Source organism: Podarcis bocagei (assembly GCF_964188305.1).
Source record: "Podarcis bocagei genome assembly, chromosome: 18".
Classification (NCBI taxonomy): domain Eukaryota; kingdom Metazoa; phylum Chordata; class Lepidosauria; order Squamata; family Lacertidae; genus Podarcis; species Podarcis bocagei.
In genome coordinates this window covers 12261266-12284169 of record NC_138144.1, presented here as the reverse complement: position 1 = coordinate 12284169, position 22904 = coordinate 12261266, and the positions used below count along the sequence as shown (strand labels likewise).

The following is a 22904-nucleotide window of genomic DNA, read 5'->3' as shown; positions in this document are numbered from 1 at the left end:
ACCACACTGGCTCTCAGGAGCCATCCGTCCTCCAGATCCCGAGAAGGAATCGGTGCGCAGAAGGCGCAAGCAAAGTGGTGTGGGAACATTTTGCTTCCTGCAGCAGAAACAAAGACCAGCTGCAACTTCGCTTGATTGTAAGCAGTAAAGTGGGTTGTGCAACGTACAAAATGTTGTACTAGTATTAGAAAATCTGCAATCTCTGTTTTTTTCCTGTATGCATGCTATGTATATGACATAATATATTATGCAGTTCCCTAGGCAAAAATCGCTTTATTGCTTTTGGGGTGACCTTTTTCCAAAATATTTGGAAATGACTGTTCATTCCTTTGCTTTAGGCAAACCTTTCTCTAACCTGGCTCCAGGAATAGGAGGTTGTAGAAAAGCTATAAGCTCTGTGCGGATCCTGCTGAGCTGCGTCCCTGCCCCCCTAACGCAGGGTGCTGTTTGGGACAGAGTGAGGCCCTTGAGCCATCCAGCTCGGTGTCGTCAGCACTTTTCCCTATATATTTCTCGTGAGTTGACCGTAAAATCGTTCTTCTCTGTACATATTCCGTTAATGGGTAGACCACTTTCCTGAACTCCCAGCACACGCAAAAGTCGCCGGAACCAGGCATGTCGCGGCCGCTGTTTCGCGCCGGCCGCCGTTCGGCAGGCACAGCCACTTCCCTGAAGGTTGGAGGACACCCTTACTTGCTGCACAGCCGAAAGGCGACTGTGGGAGGGCGGGGCGAGAGGGAGGGAAAGGCCCGCCTAAGGGGCGGGGTCCACAGCGGACGGGCGGGTTGCTCAGCCAACGGGCGCCGCCATGACGTCAGTGGCAGCCAATAGGCGTCGCTTTGCCGCGGTTGCCAAGGCAGGCGGGCGAGGTGGGAAAGGGGCGGAAGGAGGAAGGACGGGAAGCGGCCGCGCAGGTGAGGAGGGGGCGGGAGGAAGAGGAGAGGGGGCTCCCGCACCCCCCGGGGGCCCGGCGCCCAGGACGGCCGGAGGGGGCGGGGCCTGGGCGCCAGGGGGCGGGGCTCCTCCCCGTCGCCGCCTCCATGAGGACTAGCCGCTTGGGTCTGCAAATGGCTTTGCCCAACTGCAGCCAGGGATGCGCCGTCGGGGTGTGGGGCATGAGAGGAGGAGGAGGAAGAAGAAGAAGAACACCAGTGATCATCGTCATAATAGCAGGCTATTGCATAGGGTTGTGCAATCGCAGGGGCCGCCAGGGGCCATCTAGTCCAGCCCCCACTTGGGCACAAAGCAGTCGCAGGGTTGCAGGATTGCCAGCAGACGGACCTCTGCTGAACAGCCTCCAACAAAGGAGAGAGAGAGAGAGCTTGCCAGCTTGTGTGGTTTGGAGGGGTCAGAACTTCATCATCGTCATCTTTGAACTGTCTTCAAGGACATGAAGAGCAGGTTGTGGTACTCTATCCGGGGCATAACTTAATAATAATAATAATAGTAATGGCACCCAGTCTGGCCCCTGCAACACAGGGATCCCCAACATGTGGCCATCCCAACTCTGCTTAAAAACTGCCAGTGAACTGTAGGATCCTAGATTTGGACTGTTAACAGAGAAATCTGAGGGCTCCCTTGGACAAAAAAACAAGGACATCAGCCAGGAATAGCAGAGCAAAACAGGAGCCAGAAGGCTTGGTCTTTATTGAAGATGGTCGGGACAGGACTCCACCAGGTGGAACAAGATGGAAGCCCCAAACAAAAGAGCACCCATACTTTTATTAGCTGCTAATCCCCATGTTACACCCCCCCCAAACTACATCACGGTTACATCATGAAAGGGGAGGTCTGCGGGCAGTAATCTGAGTATCCTGGACCCTGCGCCATGGTTTCCCTTGCCCTCCACCAAACACCCATCAAGTGAAACAAAAGAGATATTTACATTTCTGTTTCTCAGCCAAGTTAATCACACCCTTTTGTCTTCATCTGGGTTTCTTATTTCTGGAATGGCTACCTGTCTGGCACTCAGGTATCAGGATGCCAGGGATTATCACTCAGGCAGAGGGGCTGCTGAGGAGCTGAGCTCACATGTCTGTATGAATTTCTAAAGTTTTCCCAGTGAGCCAGTACATAGATACATTTATCAGTGAATTGTGACATTTGGTATCACGCAGCAAAGGCCCTTTGAATAGATAGGAAGAAATTGTGATAAAGTGTTTTGTGGGGACAAGTCACAAAAGAGATTGTGCTGATTTTGGTAGTGGGCTGCATGTGTGTGATATCTGCTGGAGGGGCAACCCCCCCCAACCTATACATAAATTCCTGCAACAGGCTCCCCCAAGGGTCATCCTGTGCAACCTCCACTGCAATGCAGGAATCACATGGCTAAAGTATTCCCAACAGAAGTCCATCCAAATTCTGTTAAAAAACCTCCAATGAATCATAGAATTGTAGGGTTGGGAGGGTCAGCCAGAGGGCATCCAAGTCCAGCTGCCTGCAAGGCAGGCATCACAGATAAAGGATCCCTGACGGGGCTGCCCAAACTGTTTAAATTTAGATTGGTCTCAACTAGGGCCAGGGCCTTTTCAGTACTGGCCCCGATCTGGTGGAATGCTCTGTCCCAAGAGACTAGGGCCCAGCAGGGCCTGCAAGACAGAGCTGTTCCACCTGGCCTTTGGTTTGGACTCAGTCTGACCCTTCTGTTTCCCTCCCCTTATGGTTTTGATCTATGAGCTACTTTTAAAATGAGGCTACATTTTAAATTGCATTTTAACCTGTATTTTAAATTAGTTTTTTCCCCTTTTATGTTTTTACTGTAATTTTACTAGTGTTAGCCGCCCTGAGCCCGGCTCTGGCTGGGGTGGGCAGGGTATAAATAAAATTTATTATCATTATCATTATTATTATTATTATTATTATTATTATTCAAGACCTCGAAGGAAGGAGAAACCCAGGAATAACAATGAAATGCATTTGTGAGCATAGATCCGCTCCGTGCCCTCAAAGCCTGAAATCCCCCTTGCCAAAGATTCTTGGGAGCTGTAGTTTCTCTTCGCAGAGCTGCATTTCCTAGCACCCTTAACAAACTAACTACAATTCCCAGGATACAGTGGTGCCCCGCAAGACGAATGCCTCGCAAGACGAAAAACTCACTAGACGAAAGGGTTTTGCAGTTTTTGAGCTGCTTCGCAAGACGAATTTGCCTATGGGCTGGCTTTGCAAGACGAAAACCTATTGCGTTTTTTGCAAGTTTGTTTCCTTTTTCTTAACACTGTTAATACAGTTGCGACTTGACTTCGAGGAGCAACTCATAGAACGCGGTGTGGTAGCCTTTTTTGAGGTTTTTGGTGATTTTTGAAGCTTTTCCAAAACTTTTCTGACACCGTGCTTCGCAAGACGAAAAATTCGCTAGACGAAAAAACTCGCGGAACGAAGAGGCACCACTGTACTTCTGCAAGGGGGAAGCCATGTAAATGTGCTTTAAAGTATGTGACTCTGCTTTGAAGTCTTCTTCGGGCGCCAAGTGATTGTCTGTTTTTCTAAATATTAGTATTATTGGTGCTCTCTTGAATTACACCCTGGATAGAGCAGTGTTTCCCAACCACTGTTCCGCGGCACACTAGTGTGCCGCGAGATGTTGCCTGGTGTGCCGCGGGAAAAATTAAAAAATTCGAAATATTTTTTTTTAAAAAGTCAAATTTTCGATTGGGGCGCCGTCACTAGATGACCCCTGGGGTTCCCTCCCTCCCGCTCTGCGCCTGCCTCCCTCCTCCTCCTCCTCCGGGGAGGCCCTTCCTGGCTCTCGGCCAAGGCTTGGCGGCTGCCACTCACTCACTCGCTCGCCCACCTGTCCCTCCATCCCTGCACCCGGCCTCTCCCCCTCCGTCCCCGGCGCGGGAGCTGCCGGGATCCGTAGTCCCCTCGCCCTTGGGCTCTGCGCCCGCGTGGGGTGCGCAAACTACGTTTCCCAGCGTGGCCTGGCGGGCCGGGCGTTTTGTTTGAAGCGCTCTTCTCCCGGCCATGGAATGAGCGCAGCGGCGGCGGCCGGGCGGGCTGGGGCTCTTCCGTGCAGACCCCGCGCAGCCTGCCTGCGCCCCCGCGGAGATCGGGCGGCAGGATGGAGCCCGGGGATCCCCGCGGAGGCGGAGCGGCGGAGGCGGAGGCTGCCCCCCAGGTAGGGCTGCGTCGGGGGGGTTTTATTTTTGCAATGCTGCATCCGCGCCGGAGGGGACGCATCGGACCGCGGGGAGACCCCTTGGCGGGCGTGCAAGGCAATGCATGCGTGCAGGCGTTGCATGGAGTGCAGTGCAATGCAATGGCAACGCGGCGCCCTGCATGCATGCATGCAACTTCCACCGGCGCTCCAGACTTGGCAGGTGAGGGGGGTCCCCAGTGGGCGGCAGAGAGAGCCGGGAGGGCGAAGGGGAGCCGGGGGGGAGCAGCGCTGCTCCCCGAGCCGAGCCCGGGGGGAAACTTCGGCGTCGTTGCGCCGGGTGTTGGAAGCGGAGGCTGGCGGGGGCCCCTCACCTGCAAAACCTGGTCGCCTCTCATATATTTCGTGCATTGCATTCATCGCCCGCTTTCTCCTCCAAGGAGCTCCCGGGGGCGCGCGTGGTTCTCCCCGTGTTATCCTCGCAACAACAGCCCTGCGAGGTGGGTCAGGCGAGTGGCCCAAGGGAGCACCCAGGGATTGTCCTGGCCAGGTGGGGTGATTTGAACCCTGCTCTCTGCCCGGTCTTCGTCCTCATTTAGCCCCCACATGTGCATGACTGTGCATGACTGAGGTTTTCCCCCCTCGTCTTGGCTATGGTGTGAGTCTGTCCTGTTAATTAATGGGGTTCTGCCTTCGGAGAAGATGAGCCAGCCCTCAAGGAGTTGATTATGTAATTTGCTAGCAATTCATGTCCCTCCCGGCGTGACGCTGCGCGCTGACGTCACGGGGCTGTAATGGTGGTGTGCCTCGAGATTTTTTTCATGAAACAAGTGTGCCTTTGCCCAAAAAAGGTTGGGAAACACTGGGATAGAGTATCGCAATCTATTCTTTGTGGGGTTGGCCTTGAAGATGTAATATTATTATTATTATTATTATTATTATTATTATTATTATTATTATTATTTCAGTTTATATACTGCCCTTTATCAGAAGATCCCAGGTGGTGTTCCACATTAAAAACACATTACAGAACATCAAGGATAAAAACATAATAGTAAGAATACTGACAGGAAGCCTATTAATGAAACAGTCATCATAATAACTAGTTATTACTGATACATTCTTTTTATGAAATTGCTTATTTATTTAGTCAAATTTATACACATCTTGATAGTTAAAAACAAACAAACCTCAAAGCAGTTTAGAAAATAATAACGCCGTAAAATCAAGAAAAATACGCAAGCTTTAAATGAAACAAAACGTTGTTTCAAGTACTAAAACAGATTCAAATCCCCCCCCTGCCCTTTCCAAGCATCCGAACATGCTGGACTAAATGGGAAGATGCTTGCCTGATCTCAAGAGGCAGGGAGTTCTAAAGTCTAGGTGCTGCCATACTAACTGATCGAGTTCTTACTGTTGCAACTGGCGCATTGAGCTGAATTGAACCTGGGCAAATATTTCACTGCCGGTGTGTTTTTCCTGTGTCTTGAGGGCAGCATGCCCCAAAAGTCTGCTTTAAAGTATTTTACATAAACAAGAGTTTAGTAGTAGTATGGGGGTTATTAGGTTGTTTTTCTTCTTATTTTTATTGTCTTTTGTGTTTCTTATACTGAAATCTGATGTTGTGAACTGGATCTAGGGAGGTGTACAAATTTTAATAATAATAATCCAGTGGTACCTCGGTTTTCAAACATCTCCGTTGACGAACATTTCAGTTTTTGAATGCCGTAAACCCGGAAGTACAGCCACACCTCAGGTTACGAACACGGCAGGCTGTGCATTTTTTGTTGCGGACTGCGCCGAACATGGAAGTACCGGAACGGGTTACTTCCAGGTTCGGCGCTTGCGCAGAAGCACAAAATGACATCACACGCATGTGCAGAAGCGCCGAATCACGTCACGCGTGTGCACAGATGCGGCACTTCACGCTGCGGGTTGTGAACGTGCCTCCCACATGGATCACATTCGCAACCCAAGGTATAACTGTAAATGCTTCGGTTTTCGAACACACCTTGGAAGTTGAACATGCCAAGCGGCTTCCACTGAGTGCAAGATCCTGAGGCCTAGCTGTTGGCTATTGAGTTTTCAGTTTTCGAACATTTCAGAACTCGGAATGGTCTTCCGGAACAACATACGTTCAAAAACTGAGGTACCGCTGTAATAGTCATGAGTAATCATTTGTCTATTTATAGAAAGGATCTGTTTTGTTGCTGCAGGAAAACCTGCATCCTGGTTCCTTCTCTCCAGAAAAAGGAGTTTCTCAGAGCTGCTAACAAGGTATAAACCACAGTGAAAATTAAACTGCAGAATTATCCCTCTCCAAAAAGGGAAACACACAAGCAGGATTTGAACACAAGAGCAAGTCTCCCCCCCTGCAGTTTCCAGCAACTCTGATTCAGAAGCATTGGTGCCTCTGTGGGTGCAGGTCATAAACATCCTGGCTAGGAGCCCTCCAGAGCCCTCTCCTCCTCTGTTTTATTATTATTATTATTATTATTATTATTATTATTATTATTATTATTTTATGCCACCCATCTGACTGTGTTGCCCCAGCAACAGAATAGTAAAATTTGAAACCCTCCAGCATTAACAAAGGAATGTGTCCCGTTTTCTTTTAAAGCCATCCAGGATGGTGGCCTTTCTCCTGTGGCAGTCAGTTCCACAGTCTCACTGCCAAGTTGTTTCAATCCCATCTGTTTTTCTCTCATCCCCCCTTGCAGAGCTCCATGGGTTTGGCGGCCGCCCCCTACGCCTGCTGCCCGGAGCCCCTGGCACTCTCCTAACAGATGCCCCCGGGCACCACGCCATGAATCTCCTGGTGACCAAGGTGCTGTCCCTGGTGGGGGTCTTTGTGCTGATGCTGGGGGGGTCCTTGCTGCCTGTCCGCTTCATTGCCACCGACGGCGAGAAGGCAGAGCGCTCCCAGCGCATCATCTCCGTCTGCAACTCCTTCGGAGGCGGCGTCTTCCTGGGTACCTGCTTCAACGCCCTGCTGCCAGCTGTGCGAGAAAAGGTGGGGCGCAAATTGGGGGGGGGCGATGCCATGTGGAAAGGACCTTGAGGGCCACGTTGAGCCTCCCGGGGCCTGAGGTTTCCCCATCCCGGATCTGTATGGCCATGGAATGGAGCCCCCCTATTCAGAGGCATTCTACCCTTGAATAAATAACTTTACTCAATCTGGGCTTCCCTCCCTGTCCGCTTGTGGAGGGCAGGATCAACACAACCCAGCAGCCACTGCTGTGAACGTGTGTGTGAGGGGGGTTGCCGCTGAGGATGCCGAGGGGTGATCCTGGGGGGTTGTTCCTATAACTGTTCCCACCTTGTTAGCGGGTCTGAGAAACTCCTCCTGGGAGACCAGGATGCGAGTTTCCCTGCAGCCAAGAGACACTTGACCTTTCCATATTGCTTGGCTGTGGTGGGCAAAGGAGAGGGAGGGGCTTTCCTTTGCAGGCTCCCCAGACGCTCGTGGGTGACCCCCAGGTCTCAGGTGCCATTGGCCTGATCCAGCCAAGCTGATCTCCACTGAGCTGGGCAGAGGGGATATTTGGAGAGACAGCAGACAATTGGCTCAGTCTGCAGACCATGAGACTCTTAATCTCAGGGTTGTGGGTTTGAGTCCCATGTTGGGCAAAAGATCCTTGCCTTGCAGGGGGTTGGGCTGGATGACCCTCAGGTTTCCCTTCCAACTCTACAATTCTATGCTGCCTCCCCCTTGTGGCAGGGAGTTCCACTGCTTCACAGCCTCTTCTCTCCCCTCCCCAGCTGGCGGAGGTGCTCAAGGTGGGCAACGTGGTGACCGACTACCCTCTGGCTGAGACCATCATGCTGCTGGGCTTCTTCATGACGGTCTTTGTGGAGCAGCTAGTGCTGACAGTGCGCAAGGAGCAGCCGTCCTTCATTGACCTGGAGACCTTCAATGCCGGCTCGGACGCGGGCAGCGACTCTGAGTTCGAGAGCCCCTTCCTGGAGCCGCCCTCCAAGCGCCACCACTACCACCAGGGCAGCTCGACCAGCCACAGCTCCAGCCAGTGCGGCCTCAACGTCCACGAACTCTCGCGCTCGACTCCGCTGCGCCTCTTCAGCCTGGTCTTTGCCCTCTCAGCCCACTCCATCTTTGAGGGGCTGGCGCTGGGCCTGCAGGAGGAGGGGCACAAGGTCATGAATCTCTTCCTGGGCGTGGCCATCCACGAAACGCTGGTGGCTGTGGCGCTGGGCATCACCATGACCAAGACGGGCCTCACCCTGCGCGAGGCGGCCAAGCTGGCGGGCGCCGTCAGCCTCATGATCCCGCTGGGCATCGTCATCGGGATGGGCATTGAGAGCCGCCACAGCGTGGCCTCCAGCGTGGCCTCGGTGCTCCTGCAGGGCATTGCCAGCGGCACCTTCGTCTTTGTCACCTTCTTTGAGATCCTGGCCAAGGAGCTGGAGGACAAGAGCAGCCGCCTCCTCAAGGTGCTCTTCCTCGTCCTGGGCTACGCCGTCATGGCCACCCTTGTCTTCTTCAAGTGGTGACGCCGTGGCCTCCAGGCGGGGAAGCTCTTCCCCACCGCGGCCACCCTCAGCCACGCCCCAAGCCACGCCCAAGAGTTCGGAGGGCCGCGCACAGATTGCACGGCGTAGGCTCCGTGGCCTTGAGGCCGGATGGAGGAACGAGACGCTTCCCGCTGCCCCCTTAGACACACACACTCTGGACCAGGGGGACCACGATGGGACATGGCACTGCCTTGCTCAGCTCCCCTCGCTCTCAGGGAGACCCGAGTCCCTGAGGCAGCTTGGCACTCATGCCTTTCTCCTCCCCAGATCCTGGGCAACCCCTCTCCTGCAAGGCATGAACCAGTCAGGAGCAAAGTGGCAAGGGTCACGGAAGGGGGCAGAGCCACAACAGGACCTGGGCCTGATCAGTTCCCACTCCTTTTTCTGCCCTCCTGGCAAAGCTCTTGGCAGCCGGCTAATCTGTGGTGCCTCTTCAGGGTCAAGGGCGCAGAAAGGGCGTCTTTCCCCCCACTGGCTCCCCCCTTCTTTTCCTGGAGGTGAGGATTGTGGCGGCAAGAGGGGAGACCTGGCTGCACAGAGTTTCCCTCCAGGCCTGTGCAGTTTCCCCACAGATTTTGCTCTTGTGGATGCAAAATCCCGCTGGGACGTTCGTTGGGTTTCTTAGGGGGCGCAGGGAGGAGATCCCCTTGTGGGCTTTTGCCAACGGTTGGCTGGTGGTCTGGCCCAGCCAAAGCTCACTGGCTGCCAGGAAGCCAGCATTCGCAGTCTCTCTCTCTGCAAAAGGTTCACTTTCCCCTCTCTCCAAAAGGCTCATTTATTCCTTCTCTCTTGCTGTGAGCAGATTTGCCAGGGAGCCCAAATCCACAGTCTCTGTCTCTCCTTTTTCATTTTCCTTTGATTCCCACCTGGCCAAAGCCAACCCCCTCGTCCCCAACCCCACTTGGAGGCGCCTCCTGCTTTCTCCTACTGGCTTCTTCTCCGCTCCCTCTTTGCGCCTGGTGCGCAGGTGACACCTGAGCCTCTCCTTCCTTCTTCCCAGTCGAGGGGACCTGCTGCTGCTAACGGGGCGCCATGCACTTTCCTAATCTCTCCAGCAGCCGGGGATTTGCAGCACAGGCAGAAATCTCCTCTTGGCCCCCAAATTCTCTGCCTCCTTGTATTTCTAACGCTTTCCTTGAAGGGGAAGGGGTGGTGGAGCAGGGCTGTACCCCAAAAAGGTGGAAAGCCGGTTTGCTGGGACCCTTGTGGGCTGCAAGGAGGAAAGTTGCCGTTGCTGTTCCTTTCATTTATTTGTTCATCTGGGGTCTGAAGCCAGAGAGAGAGAGAGAGAGAGAGGGAGAGAGAGAGAGAGGGAGAGGAGGCCTCTCGGCTGCTGAGTCCAGAGGCTTGGATGGGCTAATGGATCCCTGGAGCACAAAGAGCAGGTGGCATGCAGACTCTTTCCTGCACCCCTTTCAGGGTGGAAGGACATGCAGGAGGCGGGGGGGGGGGTCTCAGTCTTCCTGCCACTGCTTCCCACCCCCAGCTCTGGCACCAGAGTTTTGGCTTTGATTCATGCTGGGAGAGAGACTCGAAGACGAGGCTCAGAAGTAGCAGCTGGCATGTGCCGAGGCCTCACTCTTCTCCTGTGCCCACCCTTCAGTTTCTGCAGTGGGAAAGGGAGCTGTCCTTCTTGCTGACCCAAAAGGATCCGGCAGAGCTGTCTTGTCAAAACAACATTGCGCTGGGGCTTCTTGCCACCTGGCGAAAGAGGCTGGTGTTACCCGGAAGCTTGCACTGTCCTTTGGCCCCACCAAATGAAAGAGCGGCCATATCTCTGGCGGATCTCTCTCTTTTTCTTAGGGGTCTGGGATTAGGGTTCCATCGCCCCCCAACCAAGTCTGCAGGTACCCTGTGTTGACTTAGCTTGGCTGTGCACTTTCTGCAGAGGATATGCTGCCCAGGCCCACGTTTTGCAGGGGATCCAAGTGCCTCCCTGGCTTTCCTTGGGTGTGGTGAGAGAGGGAGCCTTGGACTCTGGGGCTTCAATGCTGGGAAAAGTTACCTGCTTGTGAGCAGAACACGTTGACGCTGCTTTTCCATTTAAATCCACATCCTTTCCCCCCACCAGGACTTTGAATTTAGCACAGAGGAAATTGTGCACATGTGATATTTTTGCATTCTGCTCTGGGGACAGGGTTTTTATTTTATTTTAATAATTCAGCGTAATCTCCACTGTGCTAAAAAATGATAATAACAGTCACCGGCCTTTTATTCAGCCACTCTTTAAATAAAACACCTTTCAAATTTTGCCACTTTTCTCTGGCTCTGTTTATTGGGTGGAGGGGAGCTGTACTCTGTTCCAGGCCAATTTTTGCAAGTGTAAAACTCCCAAACCAAAATTCCTCTGGAGATGTTTGGGTTCTTCTTTGCAGTCCGATTTCCTGCAAGATGTTGTTGGGGCAGGAATAAGTGCGTCAGCAGTGGATTTACACTGGACTGTCCAGACTCCAACCTGCTTTATTTGTTTTTCTGCAATGCTCCCCCCAAACATGACCCCATTATTGCATGGGCTTAAATGGTCCAGTTCTGCAGCAAAAAAGTGGGGCCAGAAGAATAAACGGGAGCATTTGCGGCCTGGTTGAAAAGCTACCGGGTTTCACCTGGAAGTAACCAAGCTCCCCAACAACTTTGCATGTGCAAAGAGATTTCAAAAAGTGTTAAATTTATACCACAAAATGCATAAAAAGTGGGGGTTGTTTAGCGGCACCACAACACCATCCTGAGCACAACAGAAAGCGAAATTTATCCTAAATTTATGGGGTCCTGCAGTTTTTGTGGGGGGTTGTGAATTCTGAGCCGCCCCCTGTGGAAGTGACTGTCGGACAGAGCTGCACCCCTTCCTTTTTTCTTGAGGGGGGCTCTGGAGTCTCATCCGGCTCCCCTAAGAACTCGGGAATCCAGAAGGACTGCCTTTGGGCCTGAAGGCTCCATAAGAGCATAGGAAGAGTCTCTGTCAAATCTCCGTTCATCTGCTGGAGCCGGTTCCCACCAGGGAGACTTTCTCTGAAGTAAACCTTCATCCCGATAACCTTTTTGGTGGAACTGCGAACAACAACCCTGCGAGGCAGCAGGAAGCAGGGGCACCCAGAGATTGCAGGGCCCACCCCCATCTCCCTCCATCCCCAGCAGACGGCACAGTCAGGGGCAATGGAGGCAGCACAGCCCGACAGCTGGAAGGTTGCAAGTGTTCCTTGCGCACACACAAGTCTGGCTCCTTGCCCACTCCCGGCTTGGCTTCCAGAGCTGTTGACACACACGCTCACACCCCGCCAGTGCGAAGCTGCTGAGCAACACAGGTGTCCCGCAGGGGGCTTTGCTCAGACCAGTGGGCCGCCTTGTCCTCTGCCTCTTGCGGGGAGGGGCTCCCCGTTGCTCCCCGCAGCTGGCTGCTATATTAATAACAATTCCAGATATTAATTAATTGGCTGCATGAGTCACCCGGCGCTCTGGGAAGAATTCTGCAAAGAGGTACAGTGCATCCCGAGAGTCTGGCTTCCGCCTCTCCAGTTTGGGAAGGCATTGCCACCCAATGGTTACTGCAAGGGGGGGGAAGGGGAGTAGGGCAGAAGGCCTGGCCTTGTACGTCACATTGGCATCTTTTAAGCCCAGAATTCGGGGGTTTCGTTGGGCTGAGAGTCTGGCAGAAGCACCATAGAATTGTAGAATTTGAAAGGGACCCCCAGGGTCATCTAGTCCAACCCTGTGGAATGCAGGAATCTCAGCTAAAGCATCCATGACAGATGGCCACCAGAAGTGCCCACACTGGCTGGCAGCAGCAACTCCCTAGCTCCCAGGCACCTTTGGAACTCCTTGCCCAGGGAAACCAGGCAGGAGCCCTCCTTGTCCTTCTGGGAGGTGGAGACGTTTTTCTTCCGTGGCCGCTCAATCCCTTCTTCACTCTTATCTGTTCTAAGTTTTTGGCTTTCTGCATTTTATCAGTTTGCTTTAGTTGGTTTTTTTTTAGCCCCGCTGAGTCCAAATTCTGGCAGAAAAGTGGGGTTTTAGTAAGAGCAGGGTGGTGCCGCCTCTCTCAACCCTGGCGCCCTTGAACTACAACTCCCTCCATCCCTGACTGCTGGCTGTGCTGTCTAGGAAGGATGGGAGTTTTAGTCCAGCAACATCCTGCCTTGCGGGGGCTGGACTCGATGACCTTTGGGGGTCCCTTCCAACTCTACGATGCTATGATTCGAGGGAAAGGGTGGGATGGGTCTGCATCTCCTCGGCCCGGACACTCCCTGGCTGCGACCATGGGTGCGGGTTGCTGCCTCTCACCCTGGCCCACCTGGCAACTCTGTTGTGGGGAAGAGCCAAGCAATGGGGCAGAGTTTGCGCATGGCCCAGACGAAGCCGAAGGCAGCCCTGAAAGCCTTTCCTAAGCCACAGTTGCCACACTTTGCACGAAAGTGGGGTTGAGAGGCAGTGTGGTGTAGTGGTTAGTGCTGGAGATGGGGGACCGCGGGGGTGGCGCTGGGGGCCAGCTGCTGCCTCTCAGCCTGGGCGTAGGAGCCAATTCCTGGGGGCCGAGGTCCCTTTGGTCCCCCCAATAAAATAACTGACATTCAAATAGAGTGTCTTGTGATCGATTATGCAGGGTGGGGCATACCTGGTCCCGCCCAGTATTTTATTCAAGTTGGCACGCTTGTCCTACCTCGCAGGGCTGTCGTTGCAGGGATGCCCCTTCGGAGTCCAATGCGGCGGGAGAGAAAAGCAATTAGCTAATGAGCTAACTAGCCATGACAGATGGAAGAGATGGAAGCCCCGAGGTGGGGCCCTGCGAGGGGCGGGGCGTGAGGCGAGGCCCTCCCCTCCTCCCCTCCCGCCCCATATCGGCGACGTTCACACGTGACGCGCCTCCTCCTCCTCCTCCTCCTCCTCCGCGGCGTCTCCGGATGGCTGCTGGGCGGCCGCGCTGCTGCTGCTGCTGCTCCGGTCCAGGCTGAGCCCCGCCAGGCAGGTAAGGGGGATGCAAAGCGGGGGGCTGGGCTGGGGCCTGGGGTGGCTTTATTTGGGGGAGGTCGGGGGTTCCTCTGGGGTCGCCCTCTCCGCAGCCGCCCGTCCATCTGCAGGCAAGCGACCCCCTCCCCGGGGATGCGTAAAAATATTCCCCCCTCGCGCCCCGGATGCATTTTGGGGGGGCTGCGAGGGATGACGCGAGTGATGCAGGCAAGCCAGCGGGGGGGGGGCTGTTGGAGGAAAAGGGTGGGGAGGGGGCTCGGGCACCTGCATTGCCCCCCATTGAATGTCCTCATTCGGGGGACTCTTGGGGGGGGAGCAGAAGCAGCCGCAACATCTCCCATTTGGGGGCAGCAGGAAAGGGTCCCCTCCGCGCACTGCAGAAAGGGGGGGACCCCCAAACACAAGACGCCGCACCCCATAGCCCAGCTGCCTGCCACTGAGGAGGGACAGTCGGCTGCCCCCAGGGTGGGGGGCAAAGGGGGCGGAAGCTGCAGCAGCTCCCTCTTCCCCCAGTGAGATGCTGCTGCTCCTGCTCCTGGAGGTTCTCTTTGGAGAGACCTGGCCGCATCTGGCTCAACAGCTCTCCCCCTCCCCCCCTGGACCTGGAGGCTGCCGGCCAGTGTTGGTTGTGTGGCTTCTCCCCTTGGGGTACCTCCATCATTCGAGTGGGCAAGAGAAGGACATGGGGTGACCCTTGGAGATACAAACAGCAGCCCCCACCAGGGCCAGGAGAGGGGCTATCTGAGGCCACAAAGGCAGCTGCTGCCTTATTGCCAAGTGTCCCAGCACAGACTGGCAGCAGCGGCTGTGTGGGTTTTCTGACAGAGAGGTGCTGCTGAGGAACCTCTTCCTAAAGATCAGGTAAGATGCTGGTTCTCATGATTTGGGAAGGAAACCAAGCCCAGCCCCTGCTCTGACTGGCTCAGGGTCACCTGACAGGCACATAGGAGCAGGAGGGCAGGGGGGCAGCAGGCCTCTCCCCCCTCCCACATGCTATCCCAGCTGGGACTTGGAGGCAGACTGCTTCTGGGCCTCCACAGACAGCCTTTCTCTCCTCCGTGAACTTGGCTGGTTCTGTTCAAAGAAGGGCACCCTGGGCTGGGTCAGCCTGCTCTTCGCCACAGGCCCCACCCCTAGAGATCCCCCCTATGGCCCTCTCCCTCCCACACCCTCCAATGCCAGTTTGTGACTGACAGCCCTTGATAGCTCTACTCCCCCCCCCCCCCCCCGCTGCCTCTCCTGCATTACTTTTCCTGATCTCCTTTCACAGCTGCTCAAGCTGGTGGCTGTCATGAAATCTTGTGGCAGTGAGTTCCACAGCACGTGCGAAGAAGTCCTCCTTGCAATGCAGGGGGTTGGACTAGACGGCTCTTGGGGGTCCCTTCCAACTCTACAATAGGAGAAAAACCTATTTCTCTATCTGCTTTTCCCACCCACAATTTCACACCCCTCTTGCCCTATCCTCTGTCCCAGAAGCATTTTCCTTGCAGGGAAGTATCTGTGGTGCCGGATTATTCACAGGGTCCTCTTGGGAGAGTTTCCCAGCATCCATCCAGATCCTTTGGCCCTCATTTTTCTGCCGCAAAATGCCGCGTTTGCACCCACATTTAACCTTGACTTGACGTCCTCCAGAGGTTTTGCCTGCCAGTCCCAGCAGCCAGAGAAGAAGAAGATGGTGATACAGACACTCTGCTTGAGCTCAGAGGCACTGTTGTTCTCCCAAACAACAATCCCAACAAAGCCAGAAGGAGCAGGGAGCAATTCAGGTGGATAAGAGAAATCGGATCTGCAAGAAGCATTTAAATCGCTCTTGATTTTTTAATCTGGGGGAGGGGAGGGGGACGGCGACTGAATGTTATGTCAACAGGTCCCCACTTGGGGGTTGGGAGAGCGTTAATGAGCACCTGAAGACCCCCTTTCCCCTTCCAGGAGGCCGATCCCTTGGCTGGCCTCCCTCTCTCGCAGCTCTGGGGCTTCTGAGAGCGCAAAAGCTCTCCCTCGCCCGAGAGCGAAACTCCTGCTCTGTAATTAATTGCTGCTGAACGGGGTCCAAGATCTGGCCCGAAACATTGCAGTGCCTCTGCTTGCGTTGCAGTGCAATCTGCTGCTGCTGCTGCTGCTGCTGGGGTGCCCTGCAAATCTCAGCACCCCTTTTGTGCAGCGGGAAAGTGCATGCCAAGAGTGGCTGGGTAAGCCAGCCAAATGGATGAGGTGGTATCATCATCATCATCATCATCATCATCATCATCTTGCTGAACCCCTCAAGAGTTAGTGAGCAGAGGCGGAAAGGCTTGCAGAACTATCTCCGGGACCTTCATTCCAGCTCACTCCTGGAGGGCGCAGTTGGTGCCTGGGCCCCTCAGAGGACCTGTAGACCAGCCCTTGCTTGCGGGAGCCTCCTGTAGAGGAAGGGACAGGATCCGCCACTCGGGTCCTGACTCTGCACAGCTTTTGGGGCAATGCTGAGCCAGACGCCACTTAGTCTGCCCTGGTCACTGCCTAATAATAATAATAATAATAATAATAATAATAATAATAATAATTTTTATTTATATCCCGCCCTCCCCAGCCGAAGCCAGGCTCAGGGCGGCTGACAACAATAAAACAGTATAAAAGTATAGCATAAACAACACTCTAAAATCATTCATTATAAAATTAATTAATTCAGGCCACTGGCAACCATTGGGCCAGAGCTCCGCGAAGATTGCCGAGGGAGGGAGTCAGGCTGTGCCCTGGCCAAAGGCCTGGTGGAACCGCTCTGCCTACATCCCTTAGGCAGGATGAAGAGGACTAGAATATTGCTGATTTTTACAGGAAGGCCCTCCTCTTAGTTGCAGAGCAGATGCTCTGCAGGCAGAAGTTCCCTGCCCCCTCTGAGAGGCTGTCAGCCTGAAACTCTGCAACAGATTTCTTTGGAAGGTGGCAGACTCTCATTCATCTGCCAGACAGGTGCGATGCGATCTCTGCATTGCAAGGGGTTGGGCTGGATGACCCCTGGTAGTCCCTTCTAACTCTGCGATTCTGATTTTCAGAGCTGCTGCTACCCAGCCAAAATTTCTGGGCCCTGTTCCAGGCAGATAGGGAAGGGGTTCAGCCCAAGACCCCTGGCTCCCCCTCTTCCCAAATTCAATCTGGCTGCCTTGCTGGACTGTGGTGATATCACTGCAGGGAAGTCACTGGACTCACACATTCATGCACTGAGAGTGCCCACCTCTCAGGACTGTTGTGCATTTGAGTCCCCCTCAAGGACACATAAGAGGAAGTCCATCTTGACACAGAACAGAGTTAATCTGTGGAACTCCTTCCCACAGGATTGGGCAAATTCATGGTGGAAAATGAGGCTGCTGTGATGATGGTGGTGGTGGCTTTTTCCAGCTGGAACTCTCAGGGGGCGCCATTGCCAGGCTCAGAGGGAGGCATCCATGGAGACTTCCAGCACCTCCTTTTCTAGAAAAATAGCAGAGATTATTATTATTTATGAAGTTTGCATGCCATGCTTCACCTGAAGATCACGGGGGGGGGGGGGGTTCACAACATAAAAATGCAAAATGAGAACACAAAATACATAATAAAACGAAAATGAACCAATAATCCCCCCTCCCACAACACATTTAGAAAGGCATCGGATGTCAATCAGCCAAAGGCCTGAAGAAAAGGAATGTTTTTGTCTAGTGCCTAAAGATCTATAATGAAGATGCCAATTGAGCCTTGCTGGGGAGAGCGTCGCACAATCGGGGAGCCACTGCAGAAAAGGTCCCCTTCTCTGGAGGCTAATGAAGAAGGGCCTGAGAGGATGATCTTAGGGTCCCAGTCGGTTGATATGGAGAATCATAGAATTGTAGAGTTGAAAGGGATCCAAAGGGTCATCTAGTCTAACCCCCTGCAATGCAGGAATCTGAGCTAAAGCACCCTTGAGGTATTGCGATCCTGAGTTTATAGGTCAAAAACAGCACTTTGAACTGGGCCTGGAAACTAATTGGCAGCCAGTGCAGTTGGACCAGAATCGGTGTAATATGCTCAAACAGTCTTGTCCCAGTTAGCAACCTGGCTGCTGAATTCTGCACCAGCTGAAGTTTCTGAACCGCCTTCAGAGGAAGCCCTACGTATAATGCACTGCAGTAGTCTAACCTTGAGGTTGCCAGAGCATAGACAACAGCAGGCTCTCTCTGTCCAGATAGAAGCGTAGCAGGGCCACCAGCCGAAGCTGATGGAAGGCGCTCTGGGCCACTGAGGCCACCTGAGCCTCGAGTGACAGCAAAGGATCCAGGAGGACCCCCAAGCTATGAACCTGCTCCTTCAGAGGAAGTGTAACCCCATCCAGAGCAGGCAATCTCCTGCCCTTCTAGTCTAGGGAACCCCGCATTAACAGCGCCTCCAGATTATCTGGATTGAGCTTCAGTTTGTTGGCTCTCATTCGGTCCATTACCAAGGCAAGACACTGGTCCAGCACTTCCATTGCCTCACCTGCAGATGTAAAGGGGAAACAGAGCTGAGTGTCCTCAGCATACTGCTGACAACATACTCCAAACCTCCAGACAACCCCACCCAGCAGTTTCATGTAGATGTTAAACAACATGGGGGGTAGGATTGAGCCCTGCGAAACCCCACATTGAAGGTTCCACAGAGCTGAAAAGCATTTCCCAAGTAACACCCAAGTAGGACTGGAACCACCACAGAGGAGTCCCACCCACCCCAGACTCAGACAGCCATCCTAGAAGGAGACCCTGGTTGATGGAATCGAAAGCCGCTGAGAGGTTGAAGAGAACTGAGAGGGACACATTTCCCCATCTATCTCCTGACAAATGTCATCATGCAGGGTGAAACTGTGGTCTAAACCACAGAGCCTAGGACTTGCTGCTCAGAAGGTTGGCGGTTCGAATCCCTGCGGCGGGATGAGCTCCCATTGCTCGGTCCCTGCTGCTGCTAACCAAGCAGTTCGAAAGCACATCAAAGTGCAAGTAGATAAATAGGTACCACTCCGGCGGGAAGGTAAACAGTGTTTCGTTTCACTGCTCTGGTTTCACCAGAAGCAGCATAGTCCTGCTGGTCACATGACCCGGAAAAACTGTCTGCGGACAAACGTCGACTCCCTCATCCAGTAAAGCAAGATGAGTGCCGCAATCCCAGAGTCGTTTGTGACTGGATTTAAATGTCAGGGGTCCTTGACCTTTAGGGTGACCAAAGCAGTTTCTGTGCCAAAACTGGCCTAAGCCCCAATGGAAATGGATCCAGAAAATCAGTTTCCTCCAAGAGTGCATGGATCTGGTCTGTGATCACCTGCTCTAGAACCTTGTCCAAGAAAGGGAGATGAGCATCTGACTGGTAGTTACAGATAGGTAGCCGTGTTGGTCTGCCATAGTCAAAATAAAAAAATTCCTTCCAGTAGCACCTTAAAGACCAACTAAGTTAGTTCTTGGTATCAACCAAGAACTAACTTAGTTGGTCTTTAAGGTGCTACTGGAAGGAATTTTTTTATTTTGACTGGTAGTTAGTTAGGTTTTCTGAATCCAGGGATGGCTTCTTAAGAAGTGGTTTTACCACGGCCTCCTTCAAGCAGGCAGGGACCATCCCCTCTCCTAAAGAGACCTTGATCACCTCCCTGGCCCAGCCAGCTGTTCCCTCCCTACTGGTTTCTATCAGCCAAGAGGGGCCAGGGGCCAGAGTGCAAGTGGTCACCCTGACTTATCCAAGCTCCTCAGGCCTTACAAACTGAAATTCGTTCAACACAACAGGCCTAGACTGTGCTCTGGACCCCCATGAGATTCATCTGCTATAACAGCAGTCAAGGTCTTGGTGGAGGCAAGCAATTTTATCCTCAAAATGCTTTGCAACCAAGTCACAGCGAGTTGCCACTGGCTCTGTCACCTCCTTTTGGCCAGCCTGTAAAAGGCCCCGTACAACCTGGAAGAGCTCTCCCAGACGACATGATGAGGATGCCATGAGAGCAGCAAAGTCGGCCACCTTTGCTGCCTTCACTGCTACTAGGTAGGCTCAGTAAGGAGCCCTTACCAGTGTTTGGTTGTATTCATTCGCATCTTTCCTCCCCTTGCGTTCAAGCCGTCTCCCAGCTTGTTTCCTCGCCCTAAGCTCTGGAGTATACCAGGGGACCAAACGGGCTCCACAAAGTAGGAGAGGGGCGCTCAGGGGCAATCGTGTCAATAGCCTGAGCCGCTCAGGTGTTCCAGAGGTCGGCCAGGGCTTCGAAAGGAGCACCAGCCATATCAGGCGGAAATGCCCCCCCCCAGCTGTTTGGAATCCCACTGGATCCATCAGCCTCCGAGGGCGGACCTTCCTAATAGGTCCCCTGCCTCTGTGGAGGGGAAAAGGTGCTGACAGCCTAAATCTCACAGGAAAGCCATCTGCAAGTATCTCAGGAGCTGTCCTATGGAAGAGGGAGCAAGCTTGTTTTTTTCCTGCTCTGGAAGGTAGGACTCGAACCCATAGCTTCACATTACAGGAAGGGAGATTCTGACTCAACATCAGGACGAACTCTCTCTTAGGAAGAGCTTTTCTACCATGGAAAGGAGGTGGTGGACTCTCCTTCCTTGGAGGTTTTTAAGCAGAGATTGGATGGCCATCTGTCCTGGAGGCTTCAGCTGAGTTTCCTGCATTGCAGGGGGTTCGGCTGGATGACCCTCAGGGGTCCCTTCCACCTTTATGGTTCTATGATTCTATGATTCCACAAAGTGATCTGGCCATGACGAGGGACTGGCATCAACATCCTCCATTTTCAGATCACCCTGTCTAGTCAAGAGAGCAAGGAGCAGCGTGTGGCCTGACACATGTGTTGGGCTCGGGACATGTTGTCACAGCCCCATGGCAGCCACAGAGTCCTGAGCCCCCCAGAGCTGGTTGCCTCAGCATGGTTGGTCAAGTCTGGGGTCCTCTACACCCCCCTCCAAGACTCTGCCAGCTCAGACAGGGAGACTGGCGGGCAATAAAACAGCACAATCCCAAATCTGTCCAGCCCCAGGAACACCCCCTCTAGATCTCCCCCAAACTGGACACTCTCACACATGGAGAGAATTCCTCTAGGCCATGGCCAATTCCCCTCCCTGACCCCCAGGTCTCGCCAGATGCTGCACACAAGACCCAGGTGGGCACAGTGGGGTGAGACCAATGCCCAAGCCAGAAGGGCCACAGTCAGATCACGAAGGAGGGGGTCTTAGTCCAAGCCAACCTGGCATTCAGCAGCCGCAGACAAGAGGGGGGGCGCTTTGAGTTGGGGGGGTTGGGGCAGGGTAGCTGAGCCCCCAATTCCCAGAGGTCCCCCAAACAACGGCAAGCCACTCAGGCACCAGGATTGCAAAAGACCAGCTCTGCTCAATTGCTCTTGCTGGTGTGTCCAGGGTGCCATATGGCTGCCTGGCAGCTCTGTCCAGAAATAGCACGGTATGCTGATCCTATTATGGGATGTCCACCTGGGGCAGCCAAGCTGAGTCTGCGCTCGGCCTCCGCCAAGGCCTGATCCTGCAACCAAGGACAGCTGGCATCCGGTGTCCGAGGGCTCAGCTGGGCATGGGGAGAGAAAGCAGCCCAGATTTTGAGAGCGGGAGAGGACAGCTTGCCTTTCGCACAGGCAGGCTCTTGGTCCAGGAAGCCCAGTGATGCCCACACAGGCCAGCAGCAGCTCTCGGGGTTTCAGACTCAAGGAGACGTCCCCCGCCTGGAGACACCACCTGGGAACTGTTTTGGAGGAGCACTCACACCAGGAATCGAACCCAAGCCTCTGCTCGAAGTACCAGAGGAGAAAAAGAAGAGAGTGTGGCCTAGTAGGAAGGGTAGGGCAAGAATGATGAGGGTCATCCAGTCCAAGGCAGGAATATGCAGCTGCCTCATATGGGGATCAAACCCACAACCTTGGCATTATCAGCACCATGCTGTAATCAACTGAACTATCCAGGCTGGTGGAGGGCACTGGTTAGCCTAGACGGGTTTTGCACCCGTGCCCCTACAATAGACGTGCAGGCGTGGGAGACAGGAGTGCTGGTTGGGAGCTGCTTGCGCCAGGTTTTTATAGAATCGTAGCGTTTGAAGGGATCCCCAGGGTCATCTAGTTCAACCCCTGCAGTGCAGTAATCATTAGCCCAACATGGGACTTGAACCCACAACCCCGTAATGAAGAGTCTCATGCTCTACGGACTGAGCTATCCATTGTGACCCTCCCAGAGATCTGTGGGTGACGGGTGGTATACGCATAATAATGGTCATGATAACAGCAACATTATTATTATTATTATTAGGGTAAAGGGACCCCTGACCATTAGGTCCAGTCGTGGCCGACTCTGGGGTTGCGGCGCTCATCTCGCTTTATTGGCCGAGAGAGCCGGCGTACAGCTTCTGGGTCATGTGGCCAGCATGACTAAGCCGCTTCTGGCGAACCAGAGCAGCGCACGGAAACACCATTTACCTTCCCGCCAGAGTGGTACCTACTTGCACTTTGACGTGCTTTCGAACTGCTAGGTTGGCAGGAGCAGGGACCGAGCAACAGGAGCTCATCCTGTCACGGGGATTTGAACCACTGACCTTCTGATCAGCAAGTCCTAGGCTCTGTGGTTTAACCCACAGTGCCACCCGCACCCTCCTCCTCCTCCTCCTCCTCCTCCTTATTATTATTATTATTATTATTATTATTATTATTATTACTATTACTAAACCCGCCAGTGCCTGGGCAGGGAGATGTGTTTCTGGCGTTTGACTCCCTTTGCAAAAAAGCCTATCCTTCCCAAAGAGTCTCTGCCAACTGCTTTTTTACAATCCCACTGAACCTCCCACGTTTGAGAATCCATTTCCCCTTTACATTTCCCCTTCTTTTCTCCACCATCCACCCATTTCCTTGACAGGAACTTGAGAGGACAAGGCTTTTGGCAGCTGCTATGCTCTGCCCTCTGCCGTCGGAGGCAGGATATGGCTCTCGTACCCGGATCCTGCTTTTGGGTTTCCCCTGCTGGGCCGGTATGAGAAGAGGGGGCTGGTCCCTTTGGCCCGGTCCGGGTGACGGACCCTCCCCTGCGGAGATGTGCTGTGGCAGCAGAGCCTCCATGCCCAGCGGCAGTCTATCCCCAAAAGCCGGTCGCTGGCAGCTGCAAGTGGGGAGAGAAGTACTGCCGCCCTCAAGTCCCTGCGAGTCCCTTGGGAGAGCCCCCAGCTCCAGAGGCAGTCTATCTCAACTTTGAGGCTCGCAGGGGGCATTTGGCCTCTATAGCCCAATCCAGCTGACATCCTCATACCAAGGCTGGGACCTGTGGCATTCTACAGCTACCTATTCCTGCATTGCAGGGGGTTGGGCTAGATGACCCGCAGGGTCCCTTCCAAC

General features: G+C 53.8%; 2 protein-coding genes across 6 annotated transcripts in view; both read left to right on the top strand.

The window, feature by feature from the left end:
* Window positions 1-847: 847 nt before the first annotated feature.
* Window positions 848-10879, top strand: SLC39A3 (solute carrier family 39 member 3). Of its 3 annotated transcripts, XM_081177495.1 has the most exons (4): window positions 865-914; window positions 6313-6373; window positions 6817-7109; window positions 7859-10879. In XM_081177495.1, the coding sequence occupies exons 3-4, from the start codon at window positions 6903-6905 to the stop codon at window positions 8606-8608; spliced, it is 957 nt and encodes a 318-aa protein (XP_081033621.1). In that variant the 5' UTR covers window positions 865-914; window positions 6313-6373; window positions 6817-6902; the 3' UTR covers window positions 8609-10879. The 3 variants fall into 3 exon arrangements, with proteins under 3 accessions (XP_081033619.1, XP_081033621.1, XP_081033620.1); XM_081177493.1 differs by lacking the exon at window positions 6313-6373 and having other exon boundaries at window positions 848-914; XM_081177494.1 differs by lacking the exon at window positions 865-914 and having other exon boundaries at window positions 5051-6373.
* A 2589-nt stretch (window positions 10880-13468) lies between these two features.
* Window positions 13469-22904, top strand: part of DIRAS1 (DIRAS family GTPase 1) — a 94681-nt gene continuing 85245 nt past the window's right edge. Inside the window, exon 1 of one of the 3 annotated variants that reach the window (XM_081178116.1) lies at window positions 13469-13582. The gene's annotated coding sequence lies outside the window, so the exon portion shown is untranslated. Of the gene's footprint in view, window positions 13587-22904 lie in introns of all 3 variants that reach the window. The other 2 variants (XM_081178115.1, XR_014003657.1) reach the window with 2 other exon arrangements.